Below are 24,240 nucleotides of genomic sequence, written 5' to 3' on the forward strand. Positions count from 1 at the left end.
GGTAGACTAGTTCATGTTCTCTCCCTCTTCAGCTGCCTCCTACAGCTTTCAGAGGGGTCAGTGGCCTGGAACTTTCTGTGTTGTCCTTTTCTATATGCTAAATTACCTATTTGTCAGGGCCTATTTTTTTCTGTTGTTTTCATTCATCATGAATGGTGACGGTTATGTTTATTGTGCATAAAAGAAGCATGACCTCATGATCTCTGATGTCTTAAAGGCTGGGTTTAAAAAAAAAAAAAAAAAGTCTTCTGCCTCTATTAGTCCCCTTCTCCCAGACAATGGACAGAGGTGGAATCTAACAACTTGTGTTCTTGACCCCTTCATTGACCCAAATCTTCAGACTATTCCGTGTGTCCCTACTAGCATTTCAAAGACATCATGCAACAATTTTCCTGGGAACTCTGTTTTAAGTTATAAACCTCAGTCCTGAAGGAACGGTTTAGAAAGAGCCAGTTAATTTCAAAACAAATAAAAACAAAACTCCCTGTAATGTCTGAAGGATTGCCTTGAGCAGTTTCCCTGCACGGAGTGAATTTTTAAAAACACAGAGATCTCTCTCCTTTTCTCACTAACCTACCACTAAGGACCCAGGAGGGCCGCAGTGGGTTAGAACGGGGTTTCAGTGCCAAGATCCGCAGAAAACCTCTTGAGACAGCTGGCCGGGAGGCTTGTTCCTGCTCTTCCAGGTGCGAGAGCTCCGTGCGTTGTTCCACCAGGTACAGCAAACGTGCCCATGAAATCTGACACCCAGCCTGAAGAAACTGAATCCTCCGCAGAACTCCTCCGCTCTAATCTATTAGGTGAGAGAGAGCAAGAGAGCCTCCTTGGGGTTCATGGAGAGTTTGTCCTGGATCTTAACCATCCGGGACCAGGTCTTATTTCCAAGCCCCTTTCAAACAATTTAATTCCCTCTAGGGAGAAATCATATTTATCCTCACCCCGGAAACATTCTCCATTCCTAGAAAAAGCCACGCGTCCTCTCCTTTCACGCCTGGTGACAATCTCTAACAGCATTTTAGCGGAGAAAACCTACGCCAGGTCTCCTCGCGGCGTCCCGCTCTATCCCCGCGCTCCCGGCCGGCGCATCTCCTCGCCGCCGCATCGCCCGCCTCTCGCCCATCCAACTCGGTCAACTTTCCCCCTGAGACTCCGGCAGGGGCGCCCTCCGGGCAGCCGGCCGCAGCGGCTGGGGCGACCCTGGCCTCGAGACCCCGGAGCCGCGCGCCCAGCGCCGGCCGAGCGGACGCGCCCGCGCTCGCAGCCCGCCGTCTCGGAGCTCGGCCCGCGCTCCGCCGCGCTCGCCCGCCCTCGGCTTCTCGCCTCCGGGCCCGTCTCCCACGGGCCCCACGCCGTCTCAACTCCCACCCTCTCCACCTCCGGGGCACCTCAGCCAAACCCGGTCCCCTCCTTCGCACCCGCCTCGACCACCTTCCCGACACCCAGCACAGCCCCCAGCGAGAGAGCCGCGTCCGGGTCTCCCCAGTTCCCCCCGCCGCCGAGGGTCTCCAGCACCCGCACACGCCCCCGTTCACGCTCATTCATATTCATTCGCATTCTCATTCTATCCTCCTCGTCCTCCCTCTCCAGGCTCCAAACAAGACAGGCCGACCCTCCCCCCGGCACTCCCTTCCATTCATCCCTTCCCGCCACACGCGCACGCACACACACACACACGCACGCACACACGCGGCCCACTCCACTTTTCAGACGCCCACCTCCTCCACACTCCCCTCCCCTAAACAGACTTCCACCCACTCACCATCTGTAGCCTCCCTTCCGCCCCCGCCCCGCCCGCCCGGCTCCCCATCCCCAAGAAGCAGACCTGCACAGCGGACGGCAGGGACCCCCGCCAGACGCTCGGGTCGTGCGCGCCGTCCTGACCTCTGCCCGCCCGGGAAACTAACAAAGGCGGCGCGCGAGCCCGGCCCCGAGAGCGGCGAGCGGCGGCCGCAGGGCGGTGGAGCCTGGGCCGGGCCGGGCGAGCGCCGGGCGGGGGCTGCTCGGGAGTCCGGAGGCAGCGGCGCCGGACGACGCGGATCTCTGGCGGCGCGCGCCGCTCGGACAACGCGGGCACCATGGGCTGCTGCACCGGGCGCTGTGCGCTCATCGGCCTCTGCGCGCTGCAGCTGGTGAGTTCCTGCCCCGGGACCGGCCCCGCCGGCTCCCTCCGCGGAGCCGCAGCTCCGGGCGCGGGGCGGGCGGGCGGCCGAGCCCCGCGCTCCCGCCGGCTCCCACCCTCCCCGCCGCGGGCACTCACCGGGTCGCCCTGCGGGAGGGCGCGGTCTCCCCGCGGCCCCGGGCACGGGGGTTCACGCGCCCCCGCCGGGCGTCGCCACGAGGTCCAGGGGCTGCTGCCCGGGCGCCGGGGGAGTGAGCGACTTCCCCGCACCTGGGTTGGCCGGCTGGCTTTAGCACCTCCGCATTCCCGCTGAAGTTTCACAGGGGCTTGTGGGCTCTTTCTTCTCGGGATGGTTTCCAGTAACGTTGTGTGACAAGGTGCGTGGGAATGCCCAGGTCCGAGGAGACGGGACGAGCTCCAAGTCTTAGTTAAGAGGCGGTTCTTCCCTCCTGCGGTTGAAAGGGGGTGGTTGAGGAGTCTTGAATCTCCAGGAAGGAGGTCGCGCTGTGTGTTTTTAAACAGAGTGTTTTAGCCCCTGCCCTTCCAATTTCTCTTTAGATTTTGTAGAAATGTTGCGTGTTCAGACAGCGACAGACTGACAGCTGTCATCAGGGAGAGAAGGCGCAGTGGCTTGCCAGGAAGTGCATGGAATGGGAAGAGTGGAGAGTGATAGGGCTTTCAGTGCGGAGCGAATGCTTATCTTGACATATGTCCTCTTGGGACGTAGCCTGGGCCTGTGGTCTATTTCATAGTCCCTTGAGGTCAAGGCCACAGACCTTACGTGTGAGACTTGTGTGTGAGAGATTAATAGACATCGCTCTTTTATTACACTTAATACAGACTCTGTAGATGCTCTGTCAAGCTTTCTTCCAAGTGTTGTTTTTTAAAGTCACAAACATTAGCTAACATATTTTGACTAGCAAGAGGAAAAAGGTTTTCGGTGAGCTTGACCAAGTCATGTCAACCCTTGCAAGGCTCGTTAACTGAGGGATAAAATAATGCTCTTTGTTTAATAGTTAGTCCTTGTACCCACGAATGTTTTAAAAGGCTTCACTTTTCCGTGTTTTACTCTCCCATTCAACCCTCACTTTAGAGGTGTTCTTCATTGTTTACATAATGTGTGCATAATTTATATATTTATAGATCTGGAATCAGTGACTACTTTCCTTTAAATCTATGGAACAGTCCCTTTTGTCCTATTTAACAATAGGATGTATTTTATAGAGTTTCCTTGAAAAATAATTTGAAAATTCACTGGAACATGAATTTTTTCATTAAGGAAAGAAGGTCAGAGGATAATTTACACTTTGGTTATTAGAAGTGGACGTGGCTTATGAGCTGGGAAAACAATAAATATTTAGTCAATCTTTGAATATGCAAAATTGTAGATGGGCACACTGGATTGTATAATCTATAGTAGCATAATTCTTTCTGTTTTATGTGGAAGTAACGTGGAAGGGTTTTTGATGCAGCGGATTTATCAATGCAGTTATGATTTCCTTAGCTGAGGTTGTAATACTTGTGATGGTGATGTGTTTGGTGTTTCATGTGTCAGCCTCGAATGCCTGCATTTTCCACATACACCTTCTCAACTGCTAGAAATGCAACTTACTCTTCAAAGCTTATCTCAGAATTCCACCTTCTCTATGGAGTCTTCCGTGGTGCTCCAGGTAAAGACCAATCCCTTCTTTTCCTTTAATTGCACGGTAGGTTGCTTTTTCCTCTGTTAGAACACATTTCATCCTCTTACATTATTGTAGTGATTTCCACATTACTAGACTGTAAGCAGCCTGAGGATAAGGATCAAACACTGTTCATCTTTGTAAACCCTGCGAGTCCTTAGAAGAGCTCATATTAGGAGAGAAAACATACAGCTGAATGGACGATGGTGATTAACATTTGCGATCCATACCGGGTTTTTGCATGAACATTATTTTATTTTACCCCTAAAATTACCCTCTGAGGAAGGCACCCATTTCACAAGTTTGCAGATGAGGAAGCTGATGCTCGTAGAGTTAAACAACTTCTTCAAATCAATAGGTTTTGGATGGTAGAGACAGCCGAGTGATGGTAAACACTTAATAATTGGATCTCGGACAAAACAAAACATATATGTATATTTTACGTTGTTACATAGTACATTATAAATCTTATATATAAGGATGTGTAGCAGTCACTTTGACAAATAATAATAATAAAATACGCAGTACTCTTTATTGTAAATTCTACATAACCGATTAATTCTGGCAGAATCTCTTTAGTCTGATGAACTTGATGAGCTCTTGGTTCTGTAGTTCTGACGTAAATGCTGGTTAATATTTTTATTTCCTTTGAGGAGGAATAGGAAAGTGAAACCAGGAAGTCGGTATTGTAACTTCACGATGTAACTTCACTCCATCGATGACGTGATATTGGTTCGCACCCAGGTGGAATTCTAGACTGCCCCCCCATAGCCGGAGGCCAAGGAGGGGCAGAAGAGGCAGGCAACTCCTGATTAGTAGGCGGCAGGTTTAATTTGCAAGAGAATTTACAAGGCTCCTCTTGGACGGCCGCAAGATGAGTTGCTCTCCGCCCCTCCCCCAGCAGCCAGAACCTTCAGTTTATTTAGAGGCGTTTTTGGGTTCAGTCATGTCTACCGTCCAGATGTTCTCAACAACACATTGCTCTGTGCAGGCTGCATCCTTGAAACAGCCCCGACTGAGGGAATGGTGGGCAGGACATATATTCGAGGACTGGGAGGGAGTGAGGCGCCTCTCATTGCCCGGGTCCAGCTCGAGGGTCAACTGGAGGTCAGGTCCTCTCCATGACCTCGTGCAACATATGAGCAGATTCTTTGCGGAACTGGGTAATAGCTTTCAAGCACTGGAAAATTATTTCCTCAATTTTTTTTTTTTTAATTTAACTATAGGTGATTTACAGTATTGTGTTAGTTTCAGGTGTACAGCTTCAGATTCTTTTCCATTATAGGTTATTACAAGGTATTGAATATAGTTCCCTGTGCTGTACAGTAAATCCTTGCTGTTTATCTCTTTTATATATAGTAGTGTGTATCTGTTAATCCCATACTCCTCTAATTTATCCCTCCTCCTCCCCCTCCCCCTTTGGTAACCATAAGTTTGTTTTCTATGTCTGTTTCTGTTTTGTAAATAAGTTGATTTGTATTATTTTTTTAGATTCCACATATAAGTGATATCATATAATAGTTTGTCTTTGTCTGACTTACTTCACTTAGTGTGATGATCTCTGGGTCCATCCGTGTTGCTGCAAATGGCAATATTTTATTCTTTTTTATGGCTGAGTAATAGTCCATTGTATATATATACCATATCTTCTTTATCCATTCATCTGTTGATGGATACTTGGGATGCTTGCATGTCTTGGCTATTGTAAATAGGACTGCTGTGAACATTGGGGAGCATGTATCTTTTCAAATTAGAGTTTTCATTTTTTCTGGTTTTATGCCCACCAATGGGATTGCTGGATCATATGGTAAATCTATTATTATTTTTTTAAGGAACCTCCATACTGTTCTCCATAGTGGCTGTACCAATTTACATTCCCACCAACAGTGTAGGAGGGTCCCTTTTCTCCACACCCTTTCCAGCTTTTATTATTTGTAGACTTTTGATGATGGCCTTTCTGACCCATGTGAGGTGATACTTTGTTGTGGTTTTGATTTGCATTTCTCTGATAATTAGCGATGTAGAGCAGCTTTTCATGTGCCTATTGGCCATCTGTATGTCTTCTTTGGAAAAATGTCTATTTAGGTCTTCTGTCCATTTTTTGATTGGGTTGCCTCAATTCTTTTGTGCTATTGGCAATATAATGACATGACACATTTTAGGTTGAATACACATTACTAGAAAAAAGTTTTCCATCGCTTTTTTAAGTCTAGATGATCAACAAAACAATGTTACACCCTGATTTTTAGCATTTGCCAATTTCTTTGGTGTAAATACTCCCACCTTGGCCAATTTGAAGTACAACATTACATAGCATTTCCATCATACAGATAAAATAAGCATAAATAACCTCAGAAGCATAGAAAAAGGAAGACAGTAAAATAATGAGGAAAGGATGTGTTTTAAATATTTAGTCCCTCTGTTTTTAATACAATTTAAAGTTTTTATTATTTATTTTAAAATAATGGTTGTGTTTTACAGCTGGCTCATAAAATCCTAAAAGTCTAACTTTCTGATCTGGTGTAAGCCTCCTCCAGCATACTGCTGGGTAGGACTCCCAGATCTCTTGTTCTTCCCACTGAAACCAGCTGTCATTTTTTTCCCTTTCATGTTTTTTTCTGCTCCCACCAACTGTTGGAAGATGGGGGTTATGAAGCAACAAATAAGTGCGGGTGTTGAGGGGGAATGGTATTTGGAGGACACGTTTGCTGAAGAGAGTCTGCGTGCTAATGACTAAGTCACTGTGCGGACCATTAAAAGATGGTCCATTAACTCCTTCTTAAAGTTAAAGAAACAAATGAAAGGTTTTTATCATCTCATTCACACTAAATCCGACCTCCCTCCTCCCCAGATTGGGGATATCATTAGAGAGAATTTACCATTTTGAGGCTAGTGTATTTGGACGCGCTTTGGTTTGCAAAATCTCACTCTTCTTTCTACTTCCTTCACTGCACTGCTCTGGCCACCTCCCATGTTACTGTGCTTCTACCCTCGAGCACATTTGTGTGTTTGCCTCAGATTCCACATTCACGTTCTTAATTCTGCTAAATGAGCTTGGAGAGAATGTGAAAAGCGTGAGCGCATGCCCGTAGAAAACTGTGCAAAGTAAATCTTTTCTGAAAAAGCAGTTCATCACCAGGTAACACATTCATCCAGTCATCCAAGAACTTTAGACACATTTTTGTAAGGCTACTTTTGATTTTTCTTGTTTCAGAATAATGTGTATTCTATTATTATATACGTGTGAAACACTTGATCATATGCTTTTGGTAAACTGTTTTTGGTTGCCACATTTAAATGAGTCTTAATGGCATGTTTTTCAGTCTAAAATTTCTTCCACATGCATTTCTGAGCCACTTTCTCAGAATGGCCTCAGTGAACTGTTGAACTTAGCTTGGCAGGGATTGCTCCCACAGAGCTTTAGATGTCTTCTCAACATCACAGGGGGCAACTTTGTCCCCGGATATGGTTATTACCAGGGGAGATTTATTGCACCTTGCATCACTTTATGGACAGGTGACCACCATATTCCTATGAGGCCTAAAAATCCTAAACTCTTACTTTACATATCCACAGTAACAGAAATATTTAGAGGATTTATAGAAAACAAGCAGCTCTTAACACCTGGATGGACCCTGTTTTTATTTTAGAGAACATCCTGTCAAATGAAATAAAACTAGTAATTTTTTTCTCACAGTGAAAATCAGTTAACTGTCTCTCCACTCCACATTCAAACCATCTTGTGATCACCTGTGACACTGTGATGCTGAGATAAAATGTGTTGAGAGGTGTCTGAATGATGGTGGTGTAGTTGTGGTAACATGTTTTTAAACTAAGTTTTATGAAGGGTGCCCCTCACTTATCATAGATATCTGTCAGTGGATGCAGATACATTTATTTTACTATGTAGATGTACTGATGCTTTTGTTTTAAGATGTTTTTAATTTTAATAGCTTTTTCTCTTCTGAAAAATATAATCTGTAATCATTTAGTTTCTATTCTTTTTCTATATTTAAATACTCTGGCTCATCTTATGAAACTTAGAAAAAGAGAAATTAAAATTTTGGCTAATAATGAGACTTTAGTTATAACATGGTTGATGTTGAAATCATTACAATATTCTGCATTAGCCAATTTTCTACAAATCCAAATCCATTTACAGCTCTCTTGTTATTTAAGTGTACAGAGTATTGAATTTGCTTAAGAAATGTTATATTCTTACAGTCTTACGGGTTGAATTGTGTTCCCCCCAAATTCTTATGTTGAAGCCCTAACCCCCAGTAACTCAGAACCTGACCTTATATGGAAAAAGGACAATTGCAGGTGTAATTAGTTGAGTATCCTTATATAAAAGGGAAATGTGGACACAGGCATGCACACATGAAGAACGCCATGTGAAAGGAAGAACGGGGTGATACTTCCACAAGCCAAGGAAAGCCAGAGATTGCCAGCGAACCACCGGAAGCTGGGCGAGAGGAATGGAACAGGTTCTCTCTCAAAGCCCTCAGAAGGAAACAACCTTGCCAACACCTTAATATTAACCTTTTAGCCTCCAGAACTGTAACACAATAGAATTTCTGTGGTTTAAGCCACTCAGTTTGTGCTACTTGTTTACAGCAGCCCTTAGCAAACTTTCTTTGTGTTTATCTCTTTGTGTACATCCTGTTTCTTTTACTGGATTTCAAGTCCACAAATGGCAAAGACTGATTTACTCACAGAATTTTACACTACACCCTGCAAAGGGTAAGCACTCAGTAAATACTTGGAGAATAAATTAATGCATAAATGAATAGCTAAACTTCATTGAGTTTTTTTTTTTTTCTGTGCCAGGCATTGCTCTAGATACTTTTGAAATCATGTAGTTCTCACAACCATTCATTTTAGAGATTCAGAAATTGAGGTAGAGAGTTTAAGTGAAATGCCCAAGACTATCCAGCTGGTAAACGATGGAACCAGGGTTCAGATTTGAATCTGCACTCTCTTTACTGTGTTCTTTGCTTCCTGTACTTGAAATAATCAACAACATTCAACAATTATTCATCGAGTCCAAGCATTTGGTATATAGGTGTGAGCTATTCAGATGTAGGCCTGCTCTTTTGGAGTTTATATCTGAGGGCAGAAGGGCTGCCAATAAATATGTAAACAAAGATTACCTAATTACAAGTATGAAGTGCCATTAAGGAGATGAAAGTGTAATATACACAGAGAAGTAGGGAGGGGTCTTCTTCGCTGGGGTGGTCAGGAAGACTTCTCAGTCCTGCAGAGGGCGGGGAACCATTCTAAGGAGAGGAAACCAAATGTGCAAAGCCTCCAGTTTTCAAAGAGCCTTGAACGTTTCTAGATGTGACAGGAGTCTGGTGTGGCGAGGGCACAGTGTGAGATGGGGTGCATGCGGTGAGATGGCATTGGACACCTGCGGTGGCACCGGACTTCATTCAAAGAGCAATGCGAATCCACTGGAGCATCTTAAACAGAGTCCTGGCGTCCAGTGAGTTGTGTTTCAAAATACTCTCATTGCTGAGTAGAGAATAGACTAGAGAGAAACAAGAGAAGAAAGGCAGCCAGGATCTTCTTCTGTTATTCTGAGCAAGGGAGAATTTGAATCAGACACACGCGGGAATTCGAATCAGGACAGATGGGGGAAAGGATGGACTTGGGACATGATTTAGGAGTAAAAGCCTAGGACTTGCTGAGGGGTTGACCTGCACATTTTGTGTAACAGACTTGAATTGCAGTGCTTTTTACTGAAAGTGGGGAAATTGGGTGTTGTGGGTGTGAAGGTGGCGCCAGGAGTGTTTGGAGACAGAAGGGTTCTGTTTGAGACATTTTAAGATTCTGACACCTAAGGCCAAGTAGCTGTCAGGTATCTGAGCTTGGAACTCAGAGGACAACTTTGGATCAAATATTCAGACTTGGGCACCATGTCCAATACTGGTATTTAAAGCCTTGGAGGATATCAGTCAAGAGAGAAAGCGTACAGGGAGATCAGCTTGGTGCTTTGTGACCACCTAGAGGGGTGGGATAGGGAGGATGGGAGGGAGACGCAAGAGGCAGGAGATATGGGGATATATGTATACGTATAGCTGATTCACTTTGTTATGCAGCAGAAACTAACACAACATTGTAAAGCAATTATGCTCCAATAAAGACGTTTAAAAAAAAGAATAAAAGAGAGAGAGCATAAAGATAGATGAGAACAGGATGGAAACCAGGACTCCAAGTGGTAAAACAGAAAATGGAAATGCACAAAGTTCACTGAAATGGAAATATTTATATATACTTGTGTTATTTTATTCTTCGTAAAATATCAAGTGCTATTGATTTTTTTAAAAAATGGTCCCCAGTTTTAATAAAATCATTTTCATTCTGGTCACTTCCATGTGGATTTTTGTTTTGCTTAGTTTGTTTTCCCTCTAAGAGGATAATCCTGATCATAAGACGTTGAAAAATAAATTGCTTTCTCTCCCCAGAACTTCGATAGTACTTTCTGTTTTAAAAAATGAGCTGCTCTGTCCATATTTTTTCACCTTTCTCTCACCAATTTTACAATGTATACTTTAGGTCTCCGGGAAACATTTGAACAATTATCCAGATTATATAAAGGAAGAATTTCAAATGTAAGCCTAAGAAATTTTGAGTTAATATTACTTAAGATTTTGGCATTAGAGACATATTAATATAAACTTTGCAGTTTCTTTGCAAACGTTTGTATATGTGAGCAGAAAATAAAGCAGATAAATTTGTGTATATTTTGACAGTTTTCTTAAGCATATGTTTTCATCAGGTGAAGTGCATCTTGCATTCAAAAGCAGGATTTCAAGTGCTTAACAAAAATTACTCATTAAAGATAAAAATAAAAATCAGAACAGAAAACAGAAAATTTGAGGGCTTTCACAACAAGATGACAAACCACAGAAGCATCTACCTTCCCTTTTTCCCAAGGTCCCAGTGAATGAAGCAGTAATAGTGCTGGGAAGAAAAATGGAACAAACAGCTGACTAGCCAAATGGAGGGATCCAGGAAGATAAGAAGCAGAGCGTATTTGATCAGAGCATTAATATAAGGTTGTGTGTGGCACACAGGTGTTGTGTGTTAGGTGGAAATCCGACACTTGATCCGCTCGCTGGGAGGGGCACCCTGGCACGGGGCTGGAGAATTGGGTGCCTTTTAGTGTTGCATTTTGAAAGTTAGGTGCCTAATATCATTGTGGAGATAACATGGAATAGGAGAATAAATGTATTAATCATTCTGAAAGTAAAGCTGATTCATAGGTAAGTTAGGATTTATAGTAATTTAGACAAAAAATGAGAAGGTTAAAAAGAAAACCACAAATGATTATCTTTTTAATTGCTTATTTTGATTTTCTTGTAATACTTATGTTACACTGCAAAGAAATTTTAACATTAATTTTGGAAAAAGGTTTTTCAAACAATTTTGAAGACATTTCGAATGTCAATTTTAGGGAGACTATTTGGCAAATACTTGATAAGGTTAAAGCGGACCTTCTTTCTTAGGTGCATCAAAAACTCATGCTTTTAATCCCCATTAACACTAATTGATGTTAATGTGTGTGAATCTTCATGCATTTACAACAGAATGTAACATTAGACTAAAAGATAACACTTCGTCTGTCAATGATTGGTATTCAAAATGCCAGTTAAATGGTAGAACAACCAAATGACACATAGCGCAAACTATCTAATTTGCATTTTTAATTTGATATATTTGGCAGATACTAAAATAAAACAGGAGATAGGCCCTAAATGTCCTTTAACAAAACATTCCTTTTTTTATTATTAATTTTTATTGGAGTATAGATGCTTTACAATGTTGTGTTAGTTTCTGCTGTACGGCAAAGGGAATTAGTTACACATATACATATATGCACTCTTTTTTAGATTCTACGTAGGTCTAGGTAGAGGATTGGAGAATAGATATTTTAAGATGGGCATAGTAAAAAAAAAAATCTGGGGAAATCCTTGAGTCTTGCTTAATCACGGAGTTAGGGAAGGTGAAATCCTTGAACTAGCAGATTGCTATTCTGTTGGACTCTTGTAAGAGCATCCCCAGTTCCTAGATTTGGAGGAGAAGCATCTGTCTATTGGGACGGGGAGGTGAGGCTGAAGGCCGGTGGGCAGCTGGGCTGGGGATACTGACAAGGGCTCTGATTGCAGGAATTAGATGGTCCTTTGTTAAATGAAGGGAGGGGAAGATCGTGCCAGTGTTAACGATCTTGTTCTGTTTTTCTAGGTTTCTTTCTTTTTTTTTTCTTCTTTTCTGCCTAGAGGACCACTCCTTAGAATGGCTTTGCTGATTAATTGTATTCCTGAATCGTTAAGTAGGATTAAATGTTTGAGTTTCTTCTCTCCACTCTGTCCACAGGTACTCGTGTTTAGAATGGTTTCATACAGAGGCCTAGCTCCTTTATTAACAAGAGGTATTGGAATAGGTTTGTAGCAATCAGATTCTCGTAAGAGATAAGAGCTCAATGGTTGTGATGATGAGTCATAAATATATTTCTGACAGTTTCTCTCTATTGCAGTCATTAGAGACCGTGGTTATACTTTGGTATTGATTCACATGTAGTATAAGTGCTTGCATGTGGGAAGCTCCAGGCTACAGAGGTTGATTGGTTAAATCTGTTAATTAAAGTACAAAGTGGAATGTTCTGCTCTCCAGTTGCGTGTCCTGTACTGATAACTAGCTGTGACTGATCATAATTAAGATAATGGGAAATATAAAATTCTCGTTAATGGCAACTCGTTATCAATTTGTATTTAAAATATAAATTCTTGATGACGGAGCTCTTTGAAATTATAATTTATGAAACGTATCATATCTTAGATTTGATCTTAGTCTTTAAGAAATGATCTAGACCCGTCTTTAGCACTACAGCAGGTCAAAGCATGAATCTTCAATACCGAAGACCCTGCTGTCGAGTCTTAAATATCTCTGAGAGTGGACATTTTCACTAGTAGCCAAGTCCTCCTTATATTTTAATTGAATTTCTTGTGCTTCGATTTCTGTTCTCGCTTCTGTACATTTGCCTTTTATCTGCAGATGAAGGCAGTGATGTACTAGGGCCAGCTCGTACCAACCGGGGAGAATTTACTGCTATGTTTCCAGAAATTCTGTGAACCACTTGTTAAACACAGCCTTTATTAAGCATTAATTACATACATTTTAAATTACATTAAAATCCAAAGTAATAGATATCCCAGTCTCAACCCTTCCTAGTTATTTTACTGCATTGCGCTGTTATTGGTGCTCCAGGGGTGATTTTACATCTATGGTGTCTGTAGGGTGGAAATTCTATGTGACAGTACGCTGCTCAGCATCGCCTTCCAACTCTGCATCCAGTGGCATCATATTGGTAGCTAAAAACCTATTATGGTGGAAGTGTTCATGTCATAAAGATACGCAAACTCCAATCAGGCCCTCCTCTCACTTCTCAGAGCAAGTCACTCATGATTTACCAGCCGCCACTGGGATGGGGCTTTCATCAGAAGAAAGCAGATTTTCTTCCTTGGACATACAGGAGCTGATTTATAAAGCCCTTAATGTAACTAATTAATGCGTGAATAGAAAGTGTATTTCCTAACCTAAATGTTTTATTTATTGCTTTTGAGTGCATCTGCAAAATTGTATAAACATGATGGAGAAGTTTTTATTTTCAAAAATTCCGGTATTAACTCCTTTTGTATAATAGCTTTCGGACCTCCCTAAACATTGGAGTTGATAACTGGTTTGTGACTAAATGATCCAGAGTTGATCATCGTTTCACTTCTAGATGACTGACTAGACTCTAGAATCCCACACTGAGAGGAAAGTCGTTTCTGCCTAGTGGGTGTTGCTTGATTCCTGTGAGGGAAGAGGGACTTAAACGCCCACGCCCAGCTGCCCCACTTGCCTACTTGTTGGTCCTCAAAGCTCCTTCCACGGGGATGTCAAGTAATCAGTGGCAGGAAGACCAACATACCCTCTTACACCATGTCTGGTTCTTCCAGGCTTGGGATGAGCTTCAATTTTTCCATTGTCCCCACATTGAAATACTAAATATTCAGTCTTGCAGGAGGCTGTGAGAAGGTGATTTATTTGAGAGCACACTAAAAGATATTTGGCTCATAAAATTTATTTTCTGAATTTTAAAAAGTAATCATTGTTACAATATGGAATAAAATCCTATCGCCCCCTCAGTTCCCTTGTTTCATTCTTCCAGATATTAATAGTTTTCCTATTAACAGATGAGAAAACTGAAATGTGGAGACATTATGCTGTATATTGAAATCATGTTAGGATATGGCTTAAGCCATCAGAAATGTAGAAATGTGGATAACAAATTTTTGCGTGTGTTACCTTAAGACTGGATTAAAAGAGAGAGTTGTTTCTCTGGGCTCAGGCCAAACCTGTTGGAAAGAGTAGTTATTTAAGCAAGTAGTTTCTTTATATAAAATGTGATTTTAAACTACGATCCAAGTGACTTAAGTAATAAGAAGTGGCATTGTAACTCTTTGAAGCAGCCTTCTTTTTTCTTCCATTTCTGTTTGTAGAAGGTAGCTTTCCTCATGATGGATATGTATTTTTAGAGTCTCTCAGGAGGCACCCCAATTTATCCTGAAACAAAAGAATGAAAGGTAAGGTTTATGAGACCAAATATTCTACAGTTTTTGCATGCTCTACTTTCTTCAACAGATGAACCACTTCTGACAGTGCTTTCACTGTCCAGATAGAATCTTCTAATACCATCGGGACCTCAACTAACAACTGTCCTCTCTCTCTCCGTAAGACTTGAAGCCATGAATCCTTTTTGCTCTCTGATGGGAAACTCTTCCCTGGCCTGGGAGTGTATGATTGTCAAAGATCTAAATACTGCATCATTGACTGAGTGTCTTGAATGCAGGGCCAATTAGGGGAGAGCATTAGATGAAGCCACTGGACCATTAGGAAGCCTGTGAAGGTTCCCTCACAGCCTTTTCATCTAAAACAGAACTGTGGTTGGCAATACAGACGGAGTTGTCCTCAGGGATCTGTCCTTCGCACACGGGGTTCTGTTGAAGCGTTTCACAAGAAGGAGACAACGTTTTGTAACATTTCACAGACTACATCATACAGAGGAGCAGTGGTCATCTATTATTAATACGTTAGTTTGACTAGCCCTAAAGTGTCTTTATACATACTTTTTAACTCCTTCAGTGCTGATGATACTTTTATTGGAGGGCAGAGGTTTTGGGGAATTTAAGATATAAATAATAGCTTGATTTTCTTTCAAGACAACACAAGTACAAAATATTGATTTTCTTAGTATATTTTTCTTTACTAATGACAAAGTAGTTTGGTAGTTAAAAATATGCATGGATTCTAATTCAAGATGCTTTACTTTTGTCCCATTATCTTGAATAAATAATATTATTTGCATATTTTAGAGGACTGTACCTAAGCTGAAGAGATAATTATATTTAAACATTTTCATACATCTAAAGTTTATATTTCTTATATTTTTAGTCATCATAAAATTTAATTTGATTTTGCAATGTTGATTACTAATACCAATGACAGGTTGAAAATGTCCTTAGGAGAATGGTAGTTAAAGCTCCTTTTTATGAATAGAAATACACTTCTTTAGTCAATATGTATTTTCCATTATATTTAATTAGGAGGTAATCTGAAATTTAGATTTGGGTCCTACTTCACCTGCAATGCCTATGTGCTTTCCGTGACCCAAAGTGAAAGGAAAAGCAACAGAGAACCATTATCCCACAGGCATCAGAATTACACTGATGGATGGGTAGCTGCTGTGTAGCCACAATTTTCTCCAAGGTGCTCAAATGAGTACAGGAGGCTCACCTTATGGGTGGGGCCACAACCGGATGCAGGATTAGTGCTATAAGGACAACATTTAATGTGATATAACTGAACCCAAGATAGCAGCAGAAAGTTAGATGACATTAGAGATAGGTTGTCCAGACCGAAGTAGTACGTGTGAGTGGAAAGATAGTGCAGCAAATCATGGCAAGCTTCATAAGCTTCATCTCTAAGCCTGAGGAATAAAATCCTTGGACATTTCTGGGAATTCCTGGTATTTGGAACTTATTTTTTTCTATCACATTCCAGTGTAGGGGAAATGGTGTTTTTGACAGGATTAAACTACATATTCATGTATAAACTCCATTATGTGCAATAATAACAATTTGCAAGAAAGTCCTGGAGATAAAGATCTGAACAGTAATAAACGACAGACAAAAGACGAATCAACAGTGTAATATTCTTTAAGCAGTGAATATTGAAGTGCGTAAATGTAAGCATGATATGTAGCAATCCCGTCTTGTCAGCTTTGATCAGATATATTAAACCAAAGCATGTGATAGTTTGATATTTCTCAGTGAAATATTTTGAGAAATGTACAGTCCAACTTAAAGGGAATGCTAATTTGGAAATAATTCAGAAGGAAAAATGAAGGAATTTGGATTGTTTAGCCTACTGGTGGATTATTAGCATCACAGGGGACTGTTTCAGAATGTTGAAAGGAAAATACCCTCCCCCCCCAACCTCCTCCTGCTTCAGTCTGTGTTTCCTTCGTCCCTGGAATCACTCTCCTACTCTGCCTATTCTGACCTGCCTCCGTTACTGAGCCAATGTTGACAGTTAGAATAGTATGTATGTCATCTTCAGCTCTTCAGTCTGTTGCCATTAAGTCTTTAAATCACATACATAAAACTCTTTTCTCAGAAGCACAAAGAATGAAAGATAATAATACAGCAAGATGGCTGACTAGAGAAACTTGGACACCTTAGAAGAGTGGTCCCTTGTTCGTCCTTATCCACTTGATTCTCAAGCTTTCTTGGTGCTTCCCAAGATCTGACAACTGCCAGCTCGTGCTTCTAACCTATATAATTGCACTGGGCCTGTCCATATAATAAGACGCAATTGATGTTAACTTACACCAAATTTAGTTACATCTGTTACCTGTGCTTCCTGCATCAGTCTCTTACTACAGAGAAAGATGCAGACACTGAGGTTGACATACCGACTTGCATCCCGGAGACCCTCCCTCTGCAGACCCCAGCTGCAGCTCTATCTGTTCAGCTGTCCATTGTGACGGTAAAATTACAACTTTCTGGTGTCTCTGCCACTGCTCCTGTGACCACCATCTGCCTGTGTCATGCCATGAATTCTCTCCTCAGTTGTATTTTTGTGAGCGTGACATGCTTACGGAGGCTCTCAGAGGCCACCTGGAGCAGTGTTTTATGATCTGGCCTTTCCCACCCATGTAGCTGAGAAAGGAGCCATGTGAAATTTCCAAAACGGCCACTTCCTTGACGTATGAGAAAGGTGCTATCAGAAACTTGCACCTTATGGCAGCAAACAGTGGATAAAACAGGTGCATAAAAGGTGCCATTACAGAAAATGAGTTTGACGTTAATTTAGGTGTGCAAGTGATCAATTCTTAACTGCCTACTTCCCAAATCATTGTTTACAATTACTACCTGGAGCTTGAGAGTAGCTGCACGTTTCTTTCTACCGCTCCATTTGCTTTTCTCTCCATGGGAAAACCATGGCGGTGACTACTCTATAATTATTCTCTTCTACAAAATGGCAGGCGTGATCAAATTCTGTGAACACTTTTGTCTGAACAAGATGTGTTATGAAGTTTACTGGAAGAAGATTTTGGAAATTGTTTCTATGATGATTTAAAGAATAGAATAGATTGGGGCTACTTTTGTCTAAAACGATAGATTCAGCCTGTATTAGTCAGTGCTCTCCAGAGAAATAGAACCATGATGATACGTAGACATATATCCTATTATATGTGTATATGAGGAGATTTATTATAGGAATTGATTTATGTGATTATGGAGGCTGAGAAGTCCCCGCCTGCTGTCTGCAAGCTGGAGAACCAGGAGGGCTGATGTCCACAGGCAGGAGAAGATAGATGTTCCAGCTCAGAGAGTGAGAGCGGATTCTCCCTTCCTCAGCCCTTTTGTTCCGTTCAGGTCATCAACAGATTGGATGATGCCCACCAGCCTTCCTGAGGGGGAGCTTCTTTAGTCAGTCGATTGATCCAAATGCTGATCTCTTGTTAGAGACACCCTCTTGGGCATGCCTAGAAATAATGCTTTTTTCCAGTTTTATTGAGGATTAAATGACATACGTTACTGTATAAGTTTAAGTTGTACAGCATGGTGGTTTAATTGACGTATATTGTGAAGTGATTGTAGCATAAGGTTCAGCTAATGGTCATCAGGTCATATAGACACAACATACAGAAAATAAAAAAAGAAAAGAAAAAAGATGTTCTTCTTGTGGTGGGAACTCTTAGGACTGACTGTCTCAACAATTTTCCTGTATATCATACAGCAGTGTTAACTGTAGCCATCATGTTGTACATTACACCCCTAGTACTTATTTACCTTATAACTGGAAGTTTGTGCCTTTTGACCACCTTCCTCCAATCCCCCTCAACCCTCCTCCACCTCTGGTAATCCCACATCTGACCTCTTTTTCTATCAGTTTGTTCGTTTTTTAGATTCCACATATAAGTGAGATCATACAGTATGTCTTTCTCTGTCTGACTTGTTTCATTTAACATAATACCCTCCAGGTCTGTCCATGTTGTTGCCAATGGTAAGATTTCCTCACTTCTTATGGCTGGAATATGTGTGTGTATATATATTTAAAAAACATGTAATATATATTATATGTAATATGTATTATATAATATATAACGTATATTTTGTGAGATATCTATAAAAACTTCTTTATTCATTCATCATTCATCCATCAGTGGACACTTGGGTTGTTTCCATGTCTTAGCTATTGTTAATAATGCTGCTGTGAACATTGTGAACGTGGGGGTGCAGATACCCTTTTGAGTTTGTGTTTTTGTTTCCTTTTAGATATATTCCCAGAAGTAGAACTGCTGGATCATATGGTAGTTCTATTTTTAATTTTGGGGGGAACCTCCATATTGTTTTCCATAGTGGCTATACTAGTTTACGATCCCACCAACAGTGCGTGAGGGTTCCTTTTTCTCCACATCCATACCAGTGTTTGTTATCTCTTGTCTTTTTGATGATGACCATTTTAACAGGTGTGAGAGGTGATATCTCAGTGTGGTTTTAATTTGCATTTCCCTAATGACTAGTGATGTTGAGCAACTTTTCATGTATCTGTTGGCCTTTTGTATATCTTCTTTGGAAAAATGTCTATTCAGGTCCTTAGCTTATTTTTTAATTGGGTTAGTTGGGTTTTTTTTTTTGTTTTTGGCTGTTGAAGTATATGTGTTTTTTTTAATATATTTTGGATATTCATTCCTTATCAGATATAGGGTTTGTAAATTTTTTTTCTATTTTGTAGATTGTCTTTTCACTTTGTTGATATTTCTGTTGCTGTGCAGAAGCTTTTTATTGATAGTTTGATACAGCCGCACTTGATTATTTTTGATTTTGTTGCTTGTGCTTTAGATGTTATAACCAAAAAGTCATTGCCAAGACCCATTTCGAGGAGTTTCATGGTTTCAGGTCTTACATTTAAGTCTTTAATGGATTTGGAGTTAATTTTTGTGAGTGGTGTAAGATAGGAGTCAAGTTTTATTCTTTTACCTGTAAATATCCAGTTTTCCCAGCACCATTTATTGAAGAGATTGTATTTTCTCCACTGAGTATACTTGGCTCCCTTGTCAGATATGAGTTGACCGTATATACCTGTGTTTAATTCTGGGCTCTTCATTTTGTTTCATTGATCTGTTTGTCTGGTATTATGCTTGTACCATAGGGTTTTGTTTACTGTAGCTATATAGTGTAGCTTGAAATCAGGAAGTGTAATGCCTCCTGCCTTGTTCTTCTTCCTTAGGATTTCTTTGACTATTCAAGGTCTTTTGTGGTTCCATATAAATTTTAGGAGTTTTTTTTTTCTATGTCTGTAGAAAATGCCTTTGGAATCTTGATAGGGATTGTATTGAATCTATACATGGCTTTGGTAGTATTGACATTTGAAGAATATTAATTCTTCCAATGCATGAATGTGGGATGTCTTTCCGTTTATCTGTGTTTTCTTTGATTTCTTTCATCATTGTCTTGTAGTTTTCAGAGTAGAGGTCTTTCACCTACTTGATTAAATTTATTCCTAAGTATTTTATTATCTTTGATACTATTGTAAATGCTTTATTTCTTTTTTCACAAAATCCATTGTTAGTGTATAGAAATGGTATTGATTTTTGCATGTTAATTTTGTATCTTGCAACTTTAGTGAATTCATTGATTAGATCTAACAGTTTTTTAGTTGAGTCTTTAAGATTTTTTTCTATATAAAATTATGTCATCTGCAAATAGAGACAATTTTACTTCTTCTTTTTCAATTCTCAGCCTTTTATTTCTTTTTCTTGTCCGATTGCCCAGCTAGGACTTCCAATACTGTGATGAATAGGAGCAGTGAGAGCGGGCACCCTGTTTTGTTCCTGATCTTACAGGAAAAGCTTTCAATTTTTCATTATTGAGTATGATGTTAGCTGTGGGCTTGTTATATATGGCCTTTATTGTGTTGAGATATGTTCCTTCTGTGCCTTATTTTGTTAAGAGTTTTTTTTTTTTTAATCCTGAAATGGATGTTGAATTTTGTCAAATCCTTTTTCTGTGTTTGCTGAGATGATTGTATGATTCTTTTCTTTTATTCCATTAACGTGGTTTATCACATTGATTTGCATATGTTGAACCATCCTTGTGTCCCAAAGATAAATCCCATTTTATCATGGTGAATGATCCTTTTAATGTGCTGCTGAATTTGGTTTGCAAGTATTTTATTGAGAATTTTTGCATTTCTATTCATCAGGGATATTGGCTTGTAGTAGAAGTAATATTTTATCAACTCTCTGGGCATCCCTTAGTATAGTCAAATTAACACATAAAATAAACCATCACACATCTATTGTTGGAAGCAGAAAAATAAACCATGCAGCTTTCAGTAAACATTGATAGACACACAATAGGTACCTGATACTTGCAAAGCAAATATTTTTCACATTTGTTTATTTTTATAATTGTACATTTGAAGTAGTCATTTCATTTAAATATGATGCAAAACGTTTTTAATGTTTTAATCATGTCTTTGAGCCAGTTCCCTTCTCTTATTCACACTTAAACTTGTAACTCTCGAAATTAGAGTCTTCGGGAAGCTCTACATTGACTAAACTTTTTTGGTTGCATCAGGTGGCTTCAGATTTGAAGGCACGAGGAAATTTCAAACAAGTCCAAACTTTTAATATTGGATGATGCCCTCTCAGTTTGGCTTGAGATTTTAAGGATCTGAAACTCAGTGGGTTCAAATATGTGATGTAATTCCTGCATTTATCATTTATGACTGCACTGAAAATAAACATCACCCTAAGGACATATTTCTCAGGATATTCCATGCCCCATAGAACTGATTTAGAATGAGTTCTTCTCTATTTGAAAGGGAGCTTATTCTTTCTTTCTCTCCCTTCTCCCTCTCTCCCTTCATTCTTTGTTCACTCTTCTCTCTCTCTCTTTCCTTCTGCCTTTCCTATTTTAATTTGTTTTCTACCTTCTATTAACTTTGTGTAGAGAAAAGTGAGTTTGAAAGGTTAATAATATGTTGTGTAATAGCACATATTTTTCCTGAGTGCTAATTTTGAACATTATTATTCCCATTTGATATGCTTGTAGCACTTAAAATTAATTCACTTCCACCAACATGATTATTTGTGGGGCTTTTTGGAGCCTCATCTGTGGAATCACAGCAGGGAATTGTGACTAGATAGAACTGAACTAAATTTCAGAAACCATTATATTCATTCATTCATTTGTTCACCATCCATCCATTCATTTGTTCATGAATTTCTGCGAGGGTATTTACTGAGGGCTAACCATGTATCCTGCATAGTGCCAGACACTGACTGAATAGGGCACACATAGTCCTCCCTCAGTGGAGTGTGGCATGTATGATAACAAAACATAGTTTAGTCACAGTAAGTGTCTGAAGCACAGAGAATTATCACATGAGTAACTGTTGCAATATATGTGGGAGATTTTTTGACTAATGCTTGTGGTAGGAGTGTGGTTAATAGTAACATTACCTATCCAAACGTTTGAAATAATTTCTCTTTACTACTCTCCAAACTGTATTTATGACTATCTATGAGATGAATTTAAAAATCAACCTTGTTCTGAGAAGTTTATAGTCTCGTGACCAAAGACAATTAAGTAAATAGATAATGTCAATGTAATGTGCTGTGATACAGAACTAAGCCCTAGGAGCTCCGGTGTCCTGAGAGGGCATCTAACCCAGCCTGAGAGGGGACTCAGGGACGCTTTCTGGAACAGTGATATCGGAACAAAGTGTGAAGGATGGTGGCCTGGTGTCAATGAATTTGGATAAGATTAACTGATATAATCATGAGTAAGTAATTTATGCTCAGTATTATTGTAGACAAAGTAGAAGGTCAAACCACGTGGAACATTAGCAGTATCTAAAATAATGAGAAATACTAATAAAAATGGAGTTTTCTGGTGACAAAACAATCTACCTCACCTTCTTCAAGAGAGGGAATAACAAGATGTGCACATTAAAAAGCACGCCATTGCACTGGTGTGTCCCTGTCACACATATGCTAAGGTGTCCTAAGGAGTTGGAGAGTTCCAGAAAGTGTCGCTAGGCTCCTCAGAAGTGAGAAAGAAGGGAATACCAAGCAAGGGGCCCTGGACTCCAATCCTGATCTTCTGTAGGAAATGGAGGCTCATAGCATTTTAAGCAGAACAGTTAAGATTCTGTTTTATAAAACTCTAAAGTCTAAATAAGACTTTATTTGGGAAAGTGTTACTGAATTGGTCAACCGGACCAGCTTTGGAGTCATCAGATGCCCACAGTCATTAAGGAAACTGATGCTGAGACTGGAACAGCACAAGCTTTATTCAACAGCCAAAGGATGGAGAAGCAGGAACCTAGTTTGCAAATTAACTTCTCAATCCAGTTTGGGTGGAGGCACCAAATATATAGGGGAGTTGAGGTAAAATGGAGGGAAGTGGACAGAGTCGGAGGAATATTCATGCGTTATCCAGTAACATGGGTGTGGTTTGGACCCAGAACTGATGCAGCTCTCCTTTTTAGTCTTTGTATGGGCTTTTCCAGCTGTTGTCATGGCAATTGTAAACTGTCATGGCGCTGGTGGGTGTGTCACTTAGTCTTACAATGAGTTTATAATGAGGCTCAAGGTCTACTGGAAGTCAAATCTGCTCTCTTGGGCCTAGTTGGTTCTAAACAGTTCTTGTTTTTTTCTCTTTGCAGCTTCCTCCTGAAACTTAGATAAGAGTAATTGGTTTCCATTAGAGGGAGAGGCAGGGGTATGATTCTGGGGCAATAGCCTTGGTAACAAGAGGGTTTCTACTATTGAAACAAATCTTAAAACTGCTAGTTTCGAAAGTGTGAAGTGGTTCTAGATTTATTAAAATCTAGATTTTTAATTTATTTTTATTTATTAAAATTGTTAAATTTCTGTTTATTAAAATTCTTTCTAGGAATTTTCCAATTTAAAATTTAAGATGCTTCTCTTCACATGCATACCTTCTTGCTAAGTGATGGCAAATCCCTCTAGAAATATACACACATATGAAATAAAAATGGTAATTTTAAATAGATGTTATCAAAACTTCAAACACGTTCAAAGAGAAACATAGCATGAAAGAGTTAATCTTACATGCTGTGTCTTTTTTTTTTTAAACATCTTTATTGAAGTATAATTGCTTTACAATGGTGTGTTAGCTTCTGCTTTATAACAAAGTGAATCAGTTATACATATACATATGTTCCCATATCTCTTCCCTCTTGCATCTCCCTCCCTCCCACCCTCCCTATCCCACCCCTCTAGGTGGTCACAAAGCACCGAGCTGATCTCCCTGTGCTATGCGGCTGCTTCCCACTAGCTATCTATTTTACATTTGGTAGTGTATATATGTCCATGACACTCTCTCACCCTGTCACATCTCACCCCTCCCCCTCCCCATATCCTCAAGTCCATTCTCTAGTAGGTCTGTGTCTTTATTCCCATCTTGCCACTAGGTTCTTCATGACCTTTTTTTTTTTCCCCTTAGATTCCATATATATGTGTTAGCATACTGTATTTCTTTTTCTCTTTCTGACTTACTTCACTCTGTATGACAGACTCTAACTCCATCCACCTCATTACAAACACCTCCATTTCATTTCTTTTTATGGCTGAGTAATATTCCATTGTATATATGTGCCACATCTTCTTTATCCATTCATCCGATGATGGACACTTAGGTTGCTTCCATGTCCTGGCTATTGTAAACAGAGCTGCAATGAATATTTTGGTACATGACTCTTTCTGAATTATGGTTTTCTCAGGGTATATGCCCAGTAGTGGGATTGCTGGGTCATATGGTAGTTCTATTTTTAGTTTTTTAAGGA

The 24,240-nt window shown here is 40.3% G+C and overlaps 1 protein-coding gene across 1 annotated transcript in view; it reads left to right on the forward strand.

Moving 5' to 3' along the window:
- The first annotated feature begins 2,065 nt into the window (after window positions 1-2,065).
- The window catches only part of NKAIN3 (sodium/potassium transporting ATPase interacting 3), a 534,829-nt gene continuing 512,654 nt past the window's right edge, over window positions 2,066-24,240 (forward strand). Inside the window, exon 1 of the mRNA XM_061171937.1 lies at window positions 2,066-2,129. Coding sequence (XP_061027920.1) covers window positions 2,076-2,129 — 54 coding nt within the window. The 5' untranslated portion in view covers window positions 2,066-2,075. The remainder of the gene's footprint in view (window positions 2,130-24,240) is intronic.

Source organism: Eubalaena glacialis, chromosome 17, assembly GCF_028564815.1.
Source record: "Eubalaena glacialis isolate mEubGla1 chromosome 17, mEubGla1.1.hap2.+ XY, whole genome shotgun sequence".
Lineage (NCBI taxonomy): Eukaryota > Metazoa > Chordata > Mammalia > Artiodactyla > Balaenidae > Eubalaena > Eubalaena glacialis.